This window comes from Bemisia tabaci, chromosome 4 (assembly GCF_918797505.1).
Source record: "Bemisia tabaci chromosome 4, PGI_BMITA_v3".
Classification (NCBI taxonomy): domain Eukaryota; kingdom Metazoa; phylum Arthropoda; class Insecta; order Hemiptera; family Aleyrodidae; genus Bemisia; species Bemisia tabaci.
This window is the reverse complement of record NC_092796.1, coordinates 33287790-33311034: the sequence shown is the minus strand read 5'-3', so window position 1 is coordinate 33311034 and position 23245 is coordinate 33287790. Positions and strand designations below refer to the sequence as shown.

Sequence of the window (23245 nt, the reverse complement as noted above, 5' to 3'; positions counted from 1 at the left end):
ACTATCGCCAAAATAGCAATGCAACGTCTCTAGTCTCTATAGCCACATAAGCATTTCGCCTTCATTGTATCGTGTAGGCAGAAACACTTCCGCAGAGTTTGAATAATTGCATGCTCGCGCCTTGTTAAAATATACTGTTTTTCGGCCGCACAAGTAAAGGAGGAGTTGCGTTTTGGGCCTTTTCCGGCCCCACCTGGATTTTGCTAAATGTTTCATATTTTCAAAGTACTAGTTTTAGGTAGACTCTGTGCCAAATATTAGACCGAACGGAGCCCATGCAAGGGCGCAGCAGCGCCTCAAACCCAAAATCCTGGAATCGAAAAACAATTATTTTCGTCGACTTTTTCGACTGTTATCACTCTTCCAGCACATGATTCTTATGTATTTTTTTGCGTACTTTTCGTTTCTGGCCTTTTTAAAGGCCTCCGATAAATTTTAAGGGGCCTTATGGCCCATTGTTGCCATTTTTGGCCCATTTTTAGGGGTTTTTTCCATTTAACACATTCAAAACTCAACTTAATCCAAAAACTGTGTACATTTTTGAAAAGTACGTAAAAAAATGAATAAAAAATGTTCAGTAAAATTTTTTCCTATGTTGCCAAATTTCCGAGAAAATTGGTCCCAAAGTGTCGAAAACGGCAAAAAATCGATAAATCGCCGCGTCTAAGGTTCAAGAAAGTGGAGTACATTTTTCATACTGTACCAGATAACAGCTCTTATCCATCCATACAACATACTAAAATATCATAGTTGTACCTGGATTCCCACGATGTGAAAATTGACCGAGATGTCGATTTTAGCGGCCTTTTTATACTTGAAGGCAGCTCTTTTGAATGTTTTTCGACCTTAGTCACCCTCTATGGGTGTGTACTATATGTATTTTTCTACGTACTTTTCATATCTGGCCATAAAAATGGCTTCCTGTGAGTTTTAAAAGGCCTAACGGTCCATTGTTGCCAATTTTCACCAATTTTTAGGGGTTTTTTCAAGTTTACGTGTGTGAAACTTAATTTAATCTAGAAACCGTGTACAATTTCGGAAAGAACGTAAAAAAATACATAGAAATGTGATTTGTACCTTTTCCCTACGTTGCCAAATTTTCGAGAAAAATCGTCCTGAAGAGTCAAAAATGCCAAAAATTGGATTAATCATCACGTCGGAGGTTCCAGGAAGTGAATTTCGAGTTTTTTTTTCACTACAAATAACGTATCGAAAATGGAAAATTGCAATGCATCTCAAGGAACATGTAATGGCGCAGATGAACGTGACAAAACGGGCCCTCAAGGTGCTTTTACTTTATCCTTCACTCCAGTTCACCTCTTTATTCCTGTAACCTCGAGATAATCCTTGGTTCTCAAGATGCTTGCTACAGGCCAAATATACCGAAGAACAGAAAATGCGTGGAGAAAGTGTCCCACGATCCACATGAATGTCATAATTCACTTCCTGGAACCTCCGACGTGATGATTAATCCAATTTTTGGCATTTTTGACGCTTCAGGACGATTTTTCTCGAAAATTTGGCAACGTAGGGAAAAGGTACAAATCACATTTCTATGTATTTTTTTACGTTCTTTCCGAAATTGTACACGGTTTCTAGATTAAATTAAGTTTCACACACGTAAACTTGAAAAAACCCCTAAAAATTGGTGAAAATTGGCAACAATGGACCGTTAGGCCTTTTAAAACTCACAGGAAGCCATTTTTATGGCCAGATATGAAAAGTACGTAGAAAAATACATATAGTACACACCCATAGAGGGTGACTAAGGTCGAAAAACATTCAAAAGAGCTGCCTTCAAGTATAAAAAGGCCGCTAAAATCGACATCTCGGTCAATTTTCACATCGTGGGAATCCAGGTACAACTATGATATTTTAGTATGTTGTATGGATGGATAAGAGCTGTTATCTGGTACAGTATGAAAAATGTACTCCACTTTCTTGAACCTTAGACGCGGCGATTTATCGATTTTTTGCCGTTTTCGACACTTTGGGACCAATTTTCTCGGAAATTTGGCAACATAGGAAAAAATTTTACTGAACATTTTTTATTCATTTTTTTACGTACTTTTCAAAAATGTACACAGTTTTTGGATTAAGTTGAGTTTTGAATGTGTTAAATGGAAAAAACCCCTAAAAATGGGCCAAAAATGGCAACAATGGGCCATAAGGCCCCTTAAAATTTATCGGAGGCCTTTAAAAAGGCCAGAAACGAAAAGTACGCAAAAAAATACATAAGAATCATGTGCTGGAAGAGTGATAACAGTCGAAAAAGTCGACGAAAATAATTGTTTTTCGATTCCAGGATTTTGGGTTTGAGGCGCTGCTGCGCCCTTGCATGGGCTCCGTTCGGTCTAATATTTGGCACAGAGTCTACCTAAAACTAGTACTTTGAAAATATGAAACATTTAGCAAAATCCAGGTGGGGCCGGAAAAGGCCCAAAACGCAACCTTTAGGTACCTCTGCATATTGATAAGACGTTTTTACAAGCGAAGAATAATATCTTATCCCAAATTCCTTTGGCAGGCATATCATGAAATTAATAGAGGTATGCATATGCATATTATCTTATCCTCTGCCGGGGAAAAATTCTAAGGCCCATGAAAATGATTCCTCTGTGCATACCTTCAACAAATAATGTATGTTATTAAAGGAAAGAACAAGAAATAAGTATTAAAAATTCGTTACGCCAGTTATTTCATGCTTCTTCGCTGAATCCGTAATATTTTTTGAATACAATTTAACAAAAATAACGTCATCGCTTTTGCCGATGCCGTGACGGAAATGGGATTATGCAATGCGAAATGATGCAAGAGGGATCAACGTAAAACGTCGAGAATCAGGTGGCTCTCGAGTATGGACAAAGTACAAAACCACATAATTCCATTAAGCTGTTTCAAAATCCGCTCCTATCTTATTTTTTCAAATAGAGAGAAGCTAACTTCATGTTTTGAAATTTATGTAGAATATTCTGCCGACAGAAAAGAAAAATCACGGAAATATTTAAGAAATTGCTTTAACAAGTTTTTATAAGGAAAAATTATTACACCAGGTGTTCAACGTTGCAAACGGAGATACGTGGTTTCGCACTATTGTCATATTTATGCTCTCTCGTAAATTTTCCATACGTGACAGTGCCATACATTTGCCATACCATGGACAAACATAAAACGAAGTTTTATACATGCATTACACTTAATTTGAAGCAACATACCCTATGGTTTTGGTAAGCTGTCACTGCTGTGAATCTAGTCTCCTCAAAAATGAACGTCTTCCAAGGTTTCTTTTTTGGTTGCGGTTCTGACTTTGGAGGAATATAAATGACATGAAGGCGGGGTTTATACCTATGCATTGAGTTCAGCATTATCTGAAAGTGTGACAACAAGAAAAATTACTGATAAAAATGAAATATAATGTAAACTATTTAACAACCTCGCCACATGGAAAGTATAAATTAATCGAAAGGCTGCGGACATTTTTTTGTACATTACTTTAGAAATAGAAAGCTACTTTTTTAGCTCATCCGAAAAATCGCCAATCTGCATGGCAAATCCAGTGACACAAATGCTATTTCTCAAATGAGCTAGAGATAGTATTATATCTTATTGCAAAATGTAGTCCAATTGTCAAGTGGAGTTAGGCACGATTCATTAAGGCAAGTTTATATCGAGGGCTAAGAAACAGTACCGCACCTGACTGACAATTTTGGCGAAAATGAGCTAGCGGATTTACTGCACTCTGCAGTATAAGATATGCACGCTGATATTTTTAAATTTTTCCAATTCCTCATAGGAGCGCTCCAATAATGCTGTAATGTTTTAGAAAAATCGAAAATCTTTCCTCAAAATCACGAAATTGGCAAAGTCTTATCTTCGTCCTGCAAAATTGTCAATTTTTAGATAGGCGGTATTGTTTCATAGCCATCGATAGGAGGCACAAATGCCTCGGGTAGGCAACTATTGCTGCTCGGAGGACATTTCCTTGCCTAACTCGAAAATTGAAGGCGAACTCTAGATATGCATGATAACTTCAATAAATCGATGCTGCTTTCGTCACCGATGGAACGAATTAGTTGATGGAAAAGATGAAACAGTTTACAAACTTACATGCCCATTCTCGTCCAGCTGATTATTGGTAAGCTTTAGTTTATCGAAGGAGACGATTTGTTTCATCCACTGGGCGCCAGTGGCTGGCGAATCTGGGTGAATGTGCATGCGTGGCGGGGAGCATGGATCAGCCTTCCCAGCCGTCACCCAACTGGAACTAGACACGAAAAAAGACTCAATAAAGGTCTCGTCCAATTGGAGATTGCATCATACTGTTATAAAAGATACACCGAAAAAAACTCCAGCCGTGGAAGCCGTACTCGCTATATAGACCACCGTATGAGTTCCGGGCTCAGAGGCCGAAAATTTCGGGTGTAGCACCCGGGGCGGTTGAAAGTACAGCTCCAGCACCCGGAACTTCACAATTGTGTGAAGGTACTGAACTTCAATATTGATATATATGAGGACTTATCTGTAACAATAGCGGATGTGAAAAATAACCTTTTCGAAACACGCTTAAAAAACTATTTTGTTCACACAAAAATTTAATATGTTTGGCTCTGGCATAATGTACAGATCTCGAAAATCACATCTCAAGTATTTTCTCAAAATTTTCTCGATGCCAAAACAGTTTTTTGAATGTGTTTCGAAAAGGTAATTTTTCACATCCGCTATTGTTACAGATAAGTCCTCATATCTGATTTTTCAGAGAATTACGTTCGTAATTCGGTCTAAAAATTCTAAAAATTTCGAGAGAAACTATTCACAATTTTTTTGAGAAATAAACATTTTCTGAGAGGAAATGTGGCGACATTGGAATGCTTGTACGGCGTTCTTCCGTAGCCCGGCATTGTTGCACTATAAATCCGAAGGGCCCACCTTAAAAATCACGACGGAAAATCGACCCGAAAATTTCACGTGCGTGAGAAAGGTTCATTCGAAAGGTCAGTTCTCGATTTCAGAGCCCGAAATAAGACACTTGCGAGCTGCGAGAGGCTATCCCCCTGCCAGCCCCTCGCCCACACTCCACGCCCCGGGGGTGCTTCCTTCGATAGTTAGCGCTGCGACCCAATAAATTAAAGCGTGAAGCTCATCGCGGTGCGAACGCACGACAGGAATGTTTCCGGCTTCCTTCCTCTCGAGCCGAGTCCGTCTCCAACGGAAAACAGCAGTAACTCAAATGGAACTTGAGCCGCGGTTTGCATGTGTTCCTATACGCATCGAGGTTCACTTTAGAGTGGAGTTGCTGCTGTTTCCTAAACACGGCCGAGCCTCCTGACCTATTCCCTCTGTTTATTTATTTGACATCTCTGAGATACAGAGCGTCATACTAAGCTTGTTTTTTTTAGAGATTTCTCGTAAAATATGAGTTTGACATTTGATCGATGCTCTTGCGCGAGTTTCTTCATGTGGGTTCCAGTATGTTGCGCAGGGATGCTGCTGTGTTTGGTGTTTCATTGGGAGGACGTGTAAGGCAGTGGCGGAGCGTGAACGATCGATTTTATCGATATTTCCCCCATTTGAAGCTATGGTGAAGAATCGATTAAATGTTTGTTGCAAACACCCTGTTTATCGGTCCTTTTTCATAGGTTTAAATGGTAGATTAATCGATTTATCGCAAAGCATGCAACGCGATTGGTGTAACGTAAAATGCCGTAGAAACATTGGAATGTATCACATTTAATTTACTAATACATGTTTTTTTTTGGAAAGCTTTTGAGATCCTATTTTTTAATTTTTCAGCAATTATTTCCTGAACTTTTATCGAAAGCATTTGAAATTTTAGGGCAAGATATTCATGGCTTTCCTCAGGAGGAATATATTTTATCCATGAGAACTATCGCACCTTTTGTACGTTCGTGAAGGAGTCGCGGATAGAAGGGGTTGGAATGGGATATTTTACAACGCGATGAAATCGAAGATGAACCTTAAAGAATGATACAAACACGTCAATTGAGGCATTTTTCCGGGAAACATTTATTCGACTGAAATAAGTCTGATGCGCACAAAAAAGGCTATTCTACCTCGTAGCTCCTCTGAGGTAAGGGCGTACCTCGATTTCCATTTAAGCACCAGAAAGCATGACTTTATTTGTAAAACATAGGTTCACGTGGCAATTGAGGTACGTCCTTTTGTATTAGGGGCGACGACCTTACCTGCTTTTTTTAAAATGTGAAAATTCGGAGGAATAAAATTAAAATTCAGAAATTTTCTTTTCAAAATTTAAAATTAAAAAAATTCTGCTATCTTAAAATTGGTCTTTATCTTGCGATTAGGAAGCTTAGTTTCTAGCTCGTTCGCATGAACACTTTTGCGCATTTGGAGATTAATGGTACATACGTTGTTTTTTAACTGCGCCAGAAATTGTAGATCCTAATTGCAAAATGCAGTCCAATTGAGGTGCGTGTTTCTGTTTATGGATTTCCATCATGGATAAAAGCCTTTGTGCTGCGGAGTGGATATGATTGCAAAAAAAATTGTTAAAAAACCTAGAATTGGAGGGAATATGTATGCGCTCACTTAATGCTGAGTTAGGTGTGAGCTATTTACAGTTAGATGGCCGAAGTTCCTATAGAATTAAGGTTCTCAAAATAATGAAAAAATAAAATTTTCACACGGTAATTACCTGTGAAAAGCATATTTATAACGCTTGTCGTCGGCGGGAACGAAATCCATCGTTAAGAGATAGTTCGCCGACTCCTCCATGCCAAAAAGCCGTACTTGGAACACAGGAAACATGCGTCTGAAATATCAAATTATTATATATTACATAATGACATAACTGTATTAATGACCTAACTAATCATGATTGCCATTACAATGTCAAAAATTATACTAAAATAGACCCTTTGCTACAGGGCATCTGTCTTGAGTTGCAATTTTGCAAACCCCTTACAATAATTTTATTTTAAATGAAAAATATTCAATATCATCCCTTGGAAGTCTGGAGCATTTTTTTGATCATCCAGTGATCAGGTCAGTTTGTACTTCTTGAGAAACAGGAATAAGAACGGAGATTTCCAAACACCACAGTTAAGACTTACCTATGGCTAAGGTAAAAAAGCGCATCAACATTGTAACGTTTAAAAGTCTCCGATATGCTTCACTATTTTAAAAAGAAAACCAACCAAAACATCTCCTTCAAATTATCTGCGAATTTTTTTGAAAGTGAAGGAAATTCTGCGGAAATTTTAAGGAACACTTATAGTTGGTTTTTTCAAGAGGTATTAAAACATGGTGGAGATTTATAACACCGCATTCGAAGATGCGCATTTTTCTGCCTCAGCCATCGATTCGTGTTTTTTCACATCGATAGATATAGAATTGTGACTCACCTCCCAGCTCTGGTAACTATCATTTCAGTTTCTAGTTCGTTGAATTTCTCCCACAAGGACTGAAATTCGAGAGTGGCTTTCACGTTGACTACCATCGGATGCAGCTCGTCATTTTCACTTGAATTAAAATTACTATATGCGCTTTTATCGATAGGACTTCTGTCCAAAGCATTAGCTTTGTTGCTGATAACGTTGTTGTTCTTCTCAGTCTCAGCTATCCTCGGCTCCGAACCTCCGCTGATTGTGTTCTCTATGCAAGCTAGAATCATATGAAATGAAAATACAGTCAGATTTATGGTCAGGAAAAAATGTCGAGTAATGGCATCACATTAACATGTTTGAAATAATTGAATAATAAATGTATATTAAGCGAAATGCACTTCGCTTTTCCACGCTACATGGCCAGAATGTTCGGTCAACAGAATGAGGAACAAAACGATGACCCGACGCGAGTCACGACCGCGACGAAGGAATATTGCGCCAAACCTAGAGTAGGCAACTATTCGGCTCCGTGTGTGGTGCAAGGTTGCGGGCATCGCTTTTGAAGGCGAAATGGGCCCGACGCATGACATGACCTGACTTGAGCGTGTTACAAACCGGCAAGTCCGAATGTTCTTTGACGTTTGCGTGCTGGCTTGATCAAGGATTATGCAGCTAATGATTATCTTTATTATCCTTTATTTTACTTGTCTTTATTTGTTATCTACATTAATTTTAAACGCTTGGGCGATGTTTTGTTTGAGGTGCTTTGCGCAGTGCTCACAAATCTGTCAGTTTTCGATAGGAGACCAGAGGCTTCTCAATGAAGAAAAAACCATGAAATCCTATGAGCTAAAGGATGTTCTCCAAGGGTGGGTCTTACCGAAAAGCGGATCGTAATAAATAATTAGAAAGATAGAGGCACCCAGTACCCAGGTGCAAACAATTTTCTGAGAGTCCCTCGGAGATTTTTCAAATACTGCCAAAGTGGCTCCCTAACTGCCGCCGACATAGGCCCCTGCTAGGCCTTTTTCGACCAAGGTCAAGGGGGCGATTGCCCCCCAGGCCTTGGATGAAATCATGTTACAATCAGTGTTGTACTGATACTTATTAGAGCTCAAAATTTTGGACTCTAATTGACATTTTTAAACCTTTTGGCCTTGTATTCCTCGCAAAATAGTGTGAACCCAACACTTTTGCTACATTCAGTCCGGGCCACGTTTTTCAGTGTTTTTTAAATCATTTTTACAAGAGTTCCAGTCCAGTATTTCATCCTGAGTTTCCCTATCAATTTTCAACATTATACATTTTCCCAGACTTATATCATCTATGAGCCAGCATATGGGCCCCGATCTCTCGAGTTTAAACCGGTCCGGCTGAAATAAATCACGACCTCTTGAATCGTTGACTCTCCGGCCCGACGCGACGAGGCACGACACAATTTGGGCCTGGGTTTTGACGTAAACCCGAGACCTCGGATCGACGAGCAATTCGTGTTCCGCCTCTTGTGACGTTCTCTCAAGTCCCTTGGAACGGGAGGGGGGGGGGGATCTCAATACGCGATCGGGGCAATTTATGCGCTCAAGTTGCCAGGTGCCCGTTCCGTTCCCCCTTCTGCTAGCAGGCGCCCCCAACCCCCTCCTTCGCGGCTCGCGCCATGCCGCCTTGCAGTCGGCCGAGCTGCATCTCAAGTGCCTCGCTCTCGGCGCACTCCGCACACGTCGTCGTCCCTCCGACGTAAGGGCGTATCTCGGATTCTACGTGAGCCCTGTTGTACATATGATTCTATGCTTTCTGAGGCTCTTGCGGAAATCGAGATACACGAGGAGGAGCGACGACGTCTCTGATCCCTGTCAAAATGTTTCTCGTTGGGTCTCGGCTTGTCATTCACGATGTTGCCATCTGATCTGCTCGGGGCACGCTTAAAAAATGAATAAAAAGTCAAGCGTAAGGGGCCGTTCGAATGATACGCGAGGTGTTCGGCGCAAAACCTAACGCGAGGTTTTTCGAGCCCCCCCCCCCCCCCCTCTCTTCCTTCCGTTATAAGCGCGCTGAGAAACTAACGCAATGATGTAGAGGAAGTACTAGATTAAAAGAAACACAAGAAATCAGGTAATTAAGGCTTAAAAACAACAAATTCCCAAGTCTGCGGACTGATAATTGAAATTAATAGACAAAGCTATCGACAAAGAAGACATAGGGCGTTTGGAGCAATCCTATTGGTTAAAACTGGTGGTTAAGGGGGAAATGATGGACTAACAGGGCCTCTTGTCGGTTGCCGTTAGTCTATTATCTACCTCCTTTGTCCATTGCAACCACCCGCTTCCACCAATAGGATCTCATCTAATTTCCTGTTGTCTTCTTTGTCTACAGCTTTGTCTAACAATTTCCATAATCGGTCCTCTAGAACGTTTCGGGATACTTTCAACCCCCTTTTCGACCAGGTTGTTTTCTGGTAACTTGTTGTCTGGAAAGTTTTTTAGCATCAAGAGAAACAACTGTTTCCTGGTCGAGAAGGGGGTTGAAACCACCCCCGAAACGTCCCAGGCTTTGTGTTTGTTGTTTTTTAGCCTTCATTACCCGTTTTTCAACTTTTTCATGAACTTTTAGAAATCTTGCAGTGAATTCTCGTATGCATACTACTCCAAATTCTAGTTTGCCCTCAAAAATCCCGAGTGAATGAGTGAAAAGTGAAATTCCTTCAATAATAGTGTAGTTTTGAATCCAGGAAAGAGTTGATCCCTTTCAAGGAAGCGGAGCTCGTCGCGCCTCTGGCGTAAGGGCTTATCTTCATGTCCGCATGAGCCCCAGAAGGCATGGATTCATATGTAAAATAGGGCTCATGTGAACATTTATTTTAAATCTTGCGTCAAAGGGGCAAGAGTTAACTTTAACTTCGTAAAAATAATTGAATTCCTCTCCGCACTCGTATCACTCTGAATTTTTCGGGACAAAATGGGTTCTGGGTGGAATGCACTTCTGATTTCACTTTCCAAGATGTTGCTCAATTTGGTTATGCTAAAATTTACCGGTAAGAAATTGGTTAAATTATCGGGCCCACAGGAGGCGGTAAAATAACTGCAGGTTTTCTTGGATCGATTGACAATGGAAAATTGGTGGCTAGGTTTTGCCCTCGAAGAATGGTCATTTTTCAAACGAATATCCGATAGCTTTTTGTGTAAGCGATAAAATGAAATTCTCCTCCTAAGGTTCGTAGAGTTGAATTCATGAATACAAATTTTCGTGAGACCTTTTTTCTTTGCTTCATCGATAGCATGCCCAGATCGATGGCAAATCTGCCAAACCACGCAACTCGGTTTCAGGCGTTGTAGACTTCCCGTTATACTTTATATTTTTAATATATAACTACTCAACGTCAATCCTTAAAACCCTCTGATTATTCCTCTCTGTGTGCAGCAAATTCTGGAAAAATCTCTATGAATGTTGTTGATTTGTTCTCCCTTGGTAAAAGAAAATAGAAGCAGATTTTTAAACACCGCATGCAAGAATACGTGGTTTGGGAGTTCCATTGTCGTATACGGATATAAGAAGCTGTTTAGCAATCATCGTATATGAGGAAATATAGACCACGTTCATTCGTCATGTTGCGATGATTGTATCGATCCCGTTCCTCCTTCAAATACGACGAACGCAACCTTACATCACTTAGAAGGTGGTATAGTTGCCTCCTCGAGATTTACCTACCGCAGCATGAGTATTGCGCTGTTGACTTCTCTCCTTCAATTTAATCAACTACCTTCAATGCAGCAACAACGATTCATGCATATAGAGCATAAACAGATCGGGGGGGGGGGGAGGGTGTTCCCTTCCCTCCCTCCCCTCGGCCTCAACTTTGAAAGCGTTTTTCGAGCTTGGGAATTCGCGACACCATCGTACACATGAAACAGTATACTCAAATCGCAAATCCCCATGGCATATACGAGTATGTAAGAGCTCCATTCCTGAAGATTTTACGGGAGTCTTCTTGTAATGTTCATGACCCATCTACCCCACTCCTCGCGCCTGTGCGGGAACCTGCTTGGATTTATATGCAACTGAAGCGCCGATGTGTGCGGCTGAGCGTGTGTTGCGATGTGTTCGGTGTTGGTGTGTTCTGGTGGTGGTTAGGAATTCGGCGTCGTTGTTCGGGATCACCCGACACCGAAACTATTCTGTTTGACAGCGTGTTTTCGCCGCGTGCCCAAGCGACACGGCCCGGGCGATACCGCCACCACACCGCCACGTCGCACAGTGGATCGAGTTAGTGAGAGAGGTTGAACGTTGAACACAATTTGGAAACTGTGAACGCTTACGAGCGTTATACAAACGCAGTGGCGTAACTACCATACCTGCCGCCAACGCTGGGCGGGGGGGGGGGGGGGGGGGCAGCTATGCGAGGAGCGCAAAATTTTGGGAACAGAAAACGGGAAAAAGAAGGAGAAAAAGAATAAAAAGGAAAAAGTGAGAGAGGGAGAGAGAGGCAGAAAAGATGAAGAAAGAGGAAAGCAAGGAGAACAAAACTTAACACTCCCATGGGTGACTAAGTGTAATTTGCGACTTCATCTCTTTTCTTTTCTTCACTCTTTTTCATTCCTCTTCACTTTTCTTTCTATTCTCATAGCGATACTTTGATTTTCTCCCATTTATTTAGATCTGAATGACTAGACGAGCAGGAGGAGGGGGGGAGGTTGCGCCGCTCAAAACTTCTGATATGAAAGGGTGCAGCCTCCGATCGGCGGGGGCGCGCGAAGATTTCTAGTTACGCCACTGTACAAACGTAGAGTTATTCCGTTTATATCAAACTTCGAGATTCTAAAAGTGGCTCCATCGATTTTCTTGTGAAATTTTCTTCTAGAAACACCCCTTAAAATTTAAAATGTGACGTAAAAAATATCAAAATTTTCAGTGTTAGTCAAAAATATCATGTCCGACCTCTCTAATTGATTTGGTCCACTGTGCGTCGCACGTCGCGCGTCGAACGTCGCGCCAGCCGTCATTCTCGTCAGTCGTGTTCCCGCCTTTGTTGCAATTAGAAACAACACGCTGCAACGCCTCTTCCTCTTCCACCTCTCGTCTCGTCTCTCTCTCTCTCTCTCTCCGTCTGATTCTTCATCAGCCCTCGAGATATCCTGGTTCGCCTGGGATAGTGAAATCGCGTTTACGCTTCCGTCGGAATCCGTTGTATCGAACTGCCTCTTTCAGCAAAGATTTTGTGGAATATTCCGAAAAAAGTCCAATTCCAAGTGAATTTCGATTTTTTTTTCTCCTTAAGCAATTTTTGTCATTAAATTTGTTGTACATTCATTTGTGTCTCTTCCTCGTCTTTCGTAATTTCCGGCTCTCTTTTATCTGATTCTTCTTCGTCAACCCTCAAGATATCCTGGTTCGCCTGGAATAGTGAAATCGCGTTTATGCTTTCGTCGGAATCCGTTGTGTTGAACTGCCTCTTCTAGCGCAGGTTTTAGACAATTTGTAGAATATTCCAAAAAAATCCAGCTCCAAGTGCATTTCATATTTTTTTCTTTTTTTACTACGATTTTTTTTAAAAAAAATTTTCGTAAATCTATTTGTATCTCTCCTCTTCTTTCGTCATTCTCTGCTCTCCTTCGTCTGATTCTTCTTTATCAACCCTTGAGATATCTTGGTTCGCCTGGGATCGTGAAATCGCGTTTATGGTTTCGTCGGAATCCGTTGTATTGAACTGCCTCTTCTAGCGCAGATTTTAGACAATTTGTGAAATATTTCAAAGAAAAAGTCCACCTGAAAGTGAATTTCATATTTTTTCTAAATATTCTAATTTCTATGTGCAGAAGGTGAATGATGCAAAATAAAAAATAATTTAAAATAAAAAAATTCTTTTTTTCATTACGATTTTTTTTTAAAAAATGATTTGCAAATCTATTTGTATCTCTTCCTCTTCTCTCCCCATTTCTGCTCTCTCTTCGTCTGATTCTTTTTTATTAACCTTCGAGATATCATGGTTTGCCTGGAATGGTGAAATCGCGTTTACGCTTTTGTCGGAATCCGTTGCATCGAACTGCCTCTTTCAGCGCAGAGAAGAAAATGAATATGGAAAAATGTGTGAGATATAGTCTGAAAAACGTGCACTTCATAGTGACTTTCATTGTTTTAAACAAATTACAAAATGTTTAAATTAAATTTTTTTGTAAATTTATTTGTGTCTCTTATTTTTTGGTCAATCTTTGCTCTACCTTCATCTGATTCTTCTGCATCAACCCTCAAGATATCCTGGTTCGCCTGAGGCAGTGAAATCACGTTTATAAGCGTTTGCGCTTTCTTATTCACAATCCATGACACATGGATTTTGAAGAAAATTTTGGGAAACCCTGAATAAAATGCAAGTACATAGAATTTCATCTCCTTTTAACATCATAGTTATTAAATTTTTGTGTAAGTTTATGTGCGTCTCTATTTTGTCTCTATTGTGTCTGAATTTACTACCGTTCGTCATATACCCACAGTGGAACCACGTTCATGATGCTTTCGTCGAAATCCGTTACATCGCACTGACTTCTAGGGCAACTTTGGAAGGAAGTCAAAGTTGTTAAAAATTTTAGAGAAAAGGGTTTTTCCCAAAAAACACATATTTTGTTTCTTCAATTTCTTAATTACTTTCTCTTATAATGTATTCTAGTCTCTTGCTCCTCTTGTCTCCGCCTGCCCCTTCTAATCAACTCCGGAGATAACCTAGACTGTTAAAAGTTGTGATATCGCACGTTAATGTTTTCGTAGTCGAAACGCACGCAGTGTCACATTTTTCTTGTTGCGCAATATTTCGGAAATGTTGTGGAAAAGCTGAAAAAATTAGTGTATTTCATTACAAAGGGGAGAAAACTCGGAAAATTTCGATTCTTGTAAACTTTAGACAATTTGTCCAAAAAACCAGCTTCAGACTTGCATTTCTTAGTAGATTTCATGATGTTTTGTTCAATAATTACATGTTTATGTAATTATTGAAATCACGCTTATGCACTCCGCTATAAACTGTCCTTGTATATCACAGAATTCGGAAAAATCTGAGAAAAATATTGTGAATCTCATAGAAGTCATGGTAAAATTATAAATATGTGGACGGTCCAACGGGGAATTCTTGAGGAAAATGGTTTTGTACGCGCGCACTTCCGAGAATGTATCATATTTTTTTAATCATCGCAGTTTTTTACTCAATCTATTTCTAATTCTCGTCTCTCTTGGTGACTTTTCACTTGCTTCTGTATCAACCCCCAACCTCGGTCCTTCGGGTAATAGGGGAGGACAGAATTTCTGCACACTAAAAATTGGTAACAAGAAAAATCATTTACCTGCATAGCTGAAACGTCTTACTTTCAGCTTTTATTTGAGAAAGAAACAGTATAACATATCGATGATGAGACTGCAGAGATACATACGTATGTATGCGGCGGTGCAAAATTTCTGTTATTATTTACTTCCTACGTGAAAAACTACTCACTATAATGATATAATTTCCTGAAAACTTTGGGCATTTATATTCTCTATGTGAAGAACATTCCGTGAAATTTTCAAGTCCTGGAGTTGATTCTGTCTTGTAAGAAATAAAAGTGGAGCGGAGATTTTGAAACGCTGCGACCGAGGCACGCATTTTTGCAGTTTCACCGTCAATATATACCATCAAATTATAGTTTCAGCAAATTTTCAAACTCCTCTTCAAATTACCTCTCCTTAGTTTTTCAGTTCATTTGCACGAATGAAAAAAAACGATGGAGCCATTTCTTGCAGGGCTCAAAATAGTCTTGAGCGGTCAGTTTGCCAAACTATTTGGCATTCATCGCAAAGAGGACATCACTACTAGGCTAGTATAAGAAACAATTGGCAGGTGGAAAAATTGACGGTCAAAAGTTATTTTACCGGAGTATTGTGCATGCAAGGAGGCAAAATTAAAATTCCTCAATCAATGTTTGGAACAATAGAAAGGACGTTTATAAGGCTTTTCATTAAGATCATTCTTTTAGCTTTATTGCATGCCCAATATTTTGAAATCCGGTCGCGGAACAAAAGAAAACTCAATTTAATTGAGACCATCTCAAGTGTACAGATTAATTGCGTTGAAGTCTCTTAAGTTTTCTCTTTGAAACAAAAAGCGTTTTGAGCAAAAACGTTGAATTCATTTTCTTCCTTACGCTCTCAGATTCAATTACATTGATTCGACTTTAAACGTACATGCATTGGTTTGATACTTATTTGTTGACTTGGATCGACTTGCCTCGGGATATTACGATTTTTCGCAATCGTGTCCTTCTGCATTGCGTTTTCATCCCTAGACCTCTTGTGGGTCGCGACATTCTGAGATATAAACCCTCTATCACCTTAAGATTTTTAAATATTATAAGAATTTCATTGTTAATTCATTCCTGATTGATTTTAGAAATCCACGAAACTAATTTTATTGGTAAATAGGGAAACCAATGAAGTTTGTGGAATCTGACTTCGAGTGTGAAAAGAAACACACGTTACGTGAATCACCAGAAAGAAACACCCGAAACAGAGAGGTCCAAAATATCAAACCAATTTACCAAGAAAAATATGTATCACGCTCAAAACAAGGACTTTTTACAAGATTGGTGTATGGAGAGAAAATGTAAAAATTCTGATGAATTTGTTGGCGTTTTTTAATTTTTTAAATAGTTATTATATAACGAAGAACAAAACACGTCCACGGTAGCAAATGGTAACTCATTTTTCTCTACATCCAACTTAATACTCACTTAAGCTTCTCGATGTTCCTGATATCTATGGTAATATTTTCTAAAGCTGTCTGTAATTTTAAAAACTTTTACATTTCACTGGATATTCCTCGAAAAAAATCAATGTTTTTTCTTATTTTAAGTTTGAGAGAACGTATATAGTGTCCCTAATTCTTTGCATTACGTTTTTGCAAAAATAACGCGTGACTTTGCTGCTAAATAGATTGAGCACAACACTAGTTAGGGACAGCGGCTTACAAAAAGAAATACCAATTTCTTTTTCTCTCTAATAAATCTGCTTACACAGATAGATAGGTACTTTATTGGAGTGCCAATGATTTTATTTTCCTCGTTGCGAATTTAGACAAAACGATGAACAGATACTTCAAGTTTGTTGGAAAGTATACTTAAAGCACAAACCTTGCAGTCCTTTGATAGCTTTTCCAGTGCTCCACTGATAGTTGTTCCCGAAAATATCTGCCATACAGGTTAGAGAATTTCCGTTGTACTGCTGCATTTTTAAGCAGCATAATACACCAAACACTAGAACGTTACATTTGTAATCTTCATCGCCGATTTTAAAAATCTATAGTTGCACGCATAATAAATCACACTATCGAAAGCTACAAGTCATTATTTGACACACCCGAATAAGAATGAAAAAATAAGTTTAAAACAGTATAATTCCACCAAAAAACACGGAAAGTTCACTGACTGCAGATTTTATACGCAGAAGATGGAGTTGATATCCGTTTAAACCACTTTTATGCAGCACGAGAGATGTATAAGTTTTTGGGACCGAAATGTTTTTGAAAATACCTGAAAATGGAGACCGTGAGAACAAAATTATCAGCAAGGCAACAATTTTGAAGTGTAATTTTGACTCAAAGTTTTCTCAATATTCTTAATGATTGTTTTTACGTATTGATTAGCATTTCAATTTGAGATGACGATTGCAGTTTGTATCCCAATTTTACGAGAAATGTCACATACAGTTTTTATTGAAGCCCACCAGGTAAAGTAAACGTAAGTAGGTATAAATCCATGGGTAAAAAGAAACGGACCACATTTTAAATGATTTCTTATCAAGACTCAGGGGGGAAACAGTTCTTGCAGTAACATCGCTCTAGCTGATTCTGGAGCTAGAAATTAACTGCAGGTCTCATGATTTTGAATACCGTTAGGGGCCTACACAAGTTAAAGTTCCTTAAAAACACAAAGACAAATTTTGGTAAAACCACACTCACTTGCGTAAAAAATTGTTTTTAAAATAAGTGAGTCGCGGCTGATGATGGGAGCTAAAGGTCCCGAAACGCGTCCCGTTATTTTAAAAAAAAATTTTTACGTAAGTAAGTGTGGTTTTACCAAAAATTGTCTTTGTGTTTTTAAGATCTCATGATTGCAAGTTTAAACGTCTTACTCGTCGAGGAACCAAAATCGCAACAGAAATTACGATTCATTCTTTTATAATTGTTTTTCTTTTTCTCTTTATTTTCTTTGAATATTTTTTGATGAGCAAGGAAAATTCACAGACAATTTCAAGAAAATCTGTTAGTTGGGTTCTCATTTCTTTTTAAAAAAAAAAATGAAATAAAAAAAAAGATCGGGGATTTTTAACTTTGCGATCGGCAATAAAGGTTTCTCCAACTTAAGTCATCGATGTATCCCTATCGATTTCTGCCTTATGACCAACGTGACACACATAGATTCTTGTTCTCCCCGAAATCGATCTATATTTTGAATTTCTAACTCAGTGTTACTTAAGTGGTCATATACCTATTGTTCAAGAAATTTTGCAAGACACTGTCATTATGTGAGTCGTTTCTCACGCGGAAGGGAAAATATTTTTAACACGTTGATCAACTCGAGATCTCGTTCAAACGCCCCGCGCGTATTTTATCCGGTAATTAATTAATTTTACACTGGTTCTATAAAAGTCGCTTGGATCTAGAGTCTAGATTCTTAAAAATATTGACAAGAAAAAATACTCCTGATTCAATCGGATTTTTGCTTGAATCAAAAGGTAATCCGCTTAAATCAAGAGGCCTCGCTCTTCGGTTCAAGGAAAAATCCGATTGATTCAAGAGTAATTTTTTCTCGTCAATGTAATTAAGAGTCTGGACTCTAGATCCAAGCGACTTTTTTCCAGTGTAATTGATTTATTCATTCTTCCATGTAAAATTTACTAATTTAGTTTCAGCCCACCTAAAATTTAACCAGAACATTTTAGCGGTTCGTGGAACCTCTCACTTAACGCACATTAGCCAAAATTGTGCGATACGATATTTTTATCGTGCTTAGGTGACGAAAAATCACACTACGAAGCTAAATTTGTCAAAGACTTATCACGCAACTTTCATACTTAAAATATGAGGAGCAGTATATAATAAATGGGTGAAATGCGACCGACCGAATAAGCCTAGGACCACACCAAAAGCCCACGATTGTCAAGTTTCCTCCATCTGTTTGCGGCGCAAAGCGCATTGCAGATATTCATACGATGGATATTGATATGTACTCTGGTAAGTTTGAAGAGAAAAGTTGTCATCACTGCGTTGCACTTGACGAGCTAAGTGAGAGCGCATAATTTACATTTTATTGGTTTCTCCTCCCTGCAACGAAGACTAGTGAATGCACCTCCCATCCACGCGAACACATAAAAAAGGATGCACATCAAACAGAGGAGCTTGCATGTGTGAACATATGCTTGAAGATGCCGTGTGAAATCAAAAAGAAATTCGCACGTTTTTGTAATCCGCCACCGCCATCGACCGGTTTGCAGAGGCAAATCCAGCCATTTGGCGACACCGAATTTTCTCCATTTAAACCTATGCTAAATAATCGATTCTTATCGGAGCACCTGACCCCACCAGGGATCGATACATTTCCATAGGTTTATAAATTGACATTGTTGCTAATTTGCTGGATCTGCCGTAGAATTTGCGTCGATGATGTGTCGCACGCGATGATATCTTTCGATTTTGACCTGATGGACCCAAAATTAGGGATTGGTATCATTGGACTCTCGTGACAATATTCAAAGCTCAAAGCACTTACAAAAGTCACTTAAAAAAAAATGTTAAGGTTTAAGCAAACTTCCTTGGCTCGAAAGAGTCTATCAAAGAAAGAGACCTCTTGTGCCCCTTTTTTGGAAACTAGGGATTTTTCTGAAACGTGGTCTAAACGAAACCTCATGATGAGGCCATTCTCCAGTGAAAGTTTTAGCTTGAGCTCGAAGCTCATTTTTGCAATACAGCATTGCAAAGCGTTCAGTTTACACCATTGGAAAATACTAATATTTTAAAGTTTTTCGGTTTAAAAAATGACTTTGGTTTATTCATTTTTATTTTTTGAAGCACAATAACATCACTGTTGATGCTGTGCCACAAAATATAAACCTGAATCGGCTGAAGTTGTTTTTTCAACCGATGAACTGAATAAAATTAGCATTTTTCAAGGGTAAAAATTACTTTTTTCGATGGAACTGTAAACTATGCAACGCTGTAACACCAACACTAAAACAAGCTTCGCGCTCGAGATTTAACTTCATTTAAGAATTTTCTCATTAAGGTTTCGTTTAGGCAACATTTGAACGAAATCTCTGGATTCCCCCGAGATGGGACGCTTTTTTGACCGGCTTTTTTCCGTGAGTGAGAGACCTGAAATTTTTTTTTGAGGGCCTCATGAAGACTCGTTTTAGAAAAAAATTTATCGAGAGGGATTTTTTTTTTAGCTGGAATGTCGTAAAATTTAGGCCTTTCAATTTTTGCGAATCTGATCACTTTTTTAATAAGGGGGTACCGGATACCGATAAACCGTCTACATGTATTAAATGTTTATCCTGATAAATACATCCGCATTGTGTCTTTCGACGCAGATACATTATCTAACACTCAACTGCACGGGTAAGCTGCTGATAACGAGTTATCTCAAGCCGAATATTTTCAAACATGATTTTTAATCTCAAATGAGGTAAAAAAAAATCCTAGAAATACAAAGTCATTCTTCCCCTGGTAGAGTAAACCAATTTTAGTGTCTTTAATGTTAAAAAAAAATTAATCGAGTTTTGAGCTAGGAGAAAAATTGAATCTTACTGAAAGTTTCATAATGACTGCAAAGTTAAAAAGTGACTTTGGAGGAAATTTAAAAACGCTGACTGTAACTTCCTTGATTATTTGAAATCTTCAAGACTCTGCTCCTTTTAAATTTAAATCCCTACTTAAAGCGCGTTCAAGGATTGATATTGAGTCGTGGAGGTTTAAAAAAATGTATGAAAATATACTTTGATAAAAAAAAAAAAAAAAAAAAAAAAAAAAAAAAAAAATCGTCAAAATTGACAATTTCCATATTCATAAACTTAGGTTTTTTACGGATAGGTTGTTCAAAATTGTCTCTTATTTCATTTTCTAAATAATTTAAAACCAATTTGCGTGCATAACATTGTTGAAACGTTTCTTTGACGGAAAACGGACGGAAACGGAAAATTGTCATAATTTATACCACTAAAAAAATTTAGATGGCTTCACAAACTCGCATTCGGAGTCTTGCCCTCAATTCAATGAAGTATTAATAATTTCAAAATCTTTTGACGCACTTTTTCACAAGTTTTTCAAACTAAATTTGTTAGAAGCACGCCTGGTGTTGAAATGCAAAAATTGATCGTAAAGTAATTCAAAATGGCAGCAAAGGTACGGAAAGAGTGGAAATTACCGATCAAACAGAAAAAAGAAACTATTCTTGATTTCAGTTGAGCCGTATTTTCAAGATCGTCCCAAACTATTCGTGCAATCTTCATTAATTTCATTATAATTCATGGAATTTTGCCATCCTGCAGGCTGAATATTGAATTTGATAGACGCTGCTATAGGCAAACAAATTAAAAGGAAAAGTGAGAGATCATAATCGTAGAAAGGGGTCGTTGGAATGGTCAAATAAGATAAGCAATAGATTACCTGGATAAAATTTAGCATAAAGGAGCCAGCGCGATTAGTGTTTTCAAAATCGTGGAATTTTTACTTTTCTTTTAAAAATACCTAATATGTGTAAGGTATTAAAACTTACACTATTATTTTCCTTTAAAATTAACAATTTCCCGGTGGAAAGTGAAAACTATTTGCTATTCTGGGAGATTTACTGATAATTATGAAGAAGCAACATTTTTGCAGCACTGTAATCGCGCTGGTTCCTTTTTGCTAAATTCGATCCACCTAACTGCAACTCACGAGCGACCCTGTAGATACATAGTCTATTCCTTTCCCCATTAATCTTTAACAACTTTATCCACTTCAACCACGATCGCTACATTTGCCTGTCATTTTCTTTGTCTATCGCTATGTCCATCAAAATTCAATAACAAACTCGCTGCCAGAAATTCCTGATCAGGTCAGGCCAGGTGCAATCGAGCGAATGGGGCGATAACGAGACGCCACCTCGCATTGACCCCGCGGGCGGGAACAAACTGCAATCATCATCACAATCACTAAGTCCCATCTCGAGGCGCTATAGACAGGGGTCAGAGACAAACCTATCGAGACGACCGCGACAGGGCGCGAAAAAAAAAACGCAAACAAACAGAAAAAGCCCGCAGAAATATTTACGAGGCGCAAACTTGCGAAATGACGCTTCACATGACCTGCGGTCGGCCCCACCGGGGGGAGGAGGGGGGTTGCCCGAACAAACACCTCGCGGGAGGGACGGAGGGGGGCTCTCTTTATCCGCGATTGAAAACACTTGTCATCGGCGAAAATCCTTGAGAAAAACCACTCAACGCGAGATGGACCTTTTTCAACACTTTTCCGACACTCGGGCGATGCTAATCCTTCGCGCCTCGCATACCTTTCCGCACTTGGCGCGACTTATTGAAGTGTGAAAAGAAATGCTCTCTTCCCGGCCGGGCCCCCTCCCGCGTGCCTGGGTCCCGGGCGCCCGCCCAATGAGAGCCCGCCGCCCGGGTGGGCCCCGCTCCCATTGGGCCTGGCCCCACGCCAGCCTCCCGCGGCTCCGCCCCGCTGCCGCTCATAGGCCCCGCGTCGTTCCCAATGGCCATCCCGGCATCTGGGTCTGCTTTATCTCCCTCGCGAGTTCCCCCGGGCTATTTTCCGCTCAACGGTCAGGATTTTAATGACCCTCTCGTGCTGGGAAAAACGCCGTATGAACCTTGAGGCGTTGCCAAACTTCCCTCGATGAATAACTAAGTTTTTAAGAAAGTTTTGAATGTTTTTCTTCGACTTTTTTTGACGATTTTGTTGGCAGTTCAATCTAAACTACCTGAAAATTTCAAGGAAAAATATGCATAACTTTCTTCTAAAATACATGTTTTACCGGGGGAAATTTGGCAACTCTCGAATGCTCATACGGCGTTCTTCCTTAGCACGGCAGCAGAGAGATCCGAAAATTAAACGAGGGAATTGTTCGACGTTCGACGGAAATTTAAAAACCGTTTAATTACGTCAATCCCTAGGGGAAAGAGCGTAACTACAACTCAACGTTGCGAGATTTCCGCTGAAACATTGTATTTTTAACAAGGGTGGCCGAAATGAAGTGAAAAATATGAAAGATTGGAATTTTTGTGAAATATCATACATGAAATTGTATGATGCCGTGAAATAAATCATATTTTTCAGAGCTAGAGTATACAACCCGCACTGAAAAACAGATCTGAAGCAGGAAAAAAGAACGATTTGTGTGTTTTAGGGAACATGAAAAGCAGACATAGAATAGCGATGTCGATTACCTATCGAAGTGCGAAACCACGAATCTCCATTTGCAACGTTGTAGACTTCCTGGCATAGGTACTTTATTTTTTCTTCGGAAAAGTAGTCGACGTAATTTCTTGGAATCTGCCTTGATTTTTCTTTTAGCAGTATTTCCTGTATGAATTTCAAGCTTTGAAGTTGGCTTGTTTCCCTCCAAAAAAACAAACGCTACAATGGAAGTACGTGGTTTCGCACTTACACTGGAAAAAAAGTCGCTTGGATCTAGAGTCCAGACTCTTATAAATATTGACAAGAAGTATTCTTGATTCAATCGGACTTTTTGCTGGAATTAAAAGGAAATCCGCCTAAATCAAGAGGCTTGGCTCTTCGATTCCAGCAAGATTGAATTAAGAGCATATTTTCTTGTCAACGTCATTAAGAGTCTGGACTCTGAATCCAGGCGACT

General features: G+C 39.2%; 1 protein-coding gene across 2 annotated transcripts in view; it reads right to left on the bottom strand.

The window, feature by feature from the left end:
• LOC109035427 (T-box transcription factor TBX1) overlaps positions 1-21955 on the bottom strand; it is a 34829-nt gene extending 12874 nt beyond the window's left edge. The window contains exons 1-6 of one of the 2 annotated variants that reach the window (XM_072299722.1): positions 21609-21955; positions 16505-16903; positions 7383-7641; positions 6674-6790; positions 4108-4264; positions 3216-3368 (exon numbers count right to left, since the gene is read on the bottom strand). In XM_072299722.1, the coding sequence (XP_072155823.1) occupies positions 3216-3368; positions 4108-4264; positions 6674-6790; positions 7383-7641; positions 16505-16601 (783 nt within the window). In that variant the 5' untranslated portion in view covers positions 16602-16903; positions 21609-21955. The remainder of the gene's footprint in view (positions 1-3215; positions 3369-4107; positions 4265-6673; positions 6791-7382; positions 7642-16504; positions 16904-21608) is intronic. The other variant, XM_072299721.1, reaches the window with a different exon arrangement.
• Positions 21956-23245: the final 1290 nt, after the last annotated feature.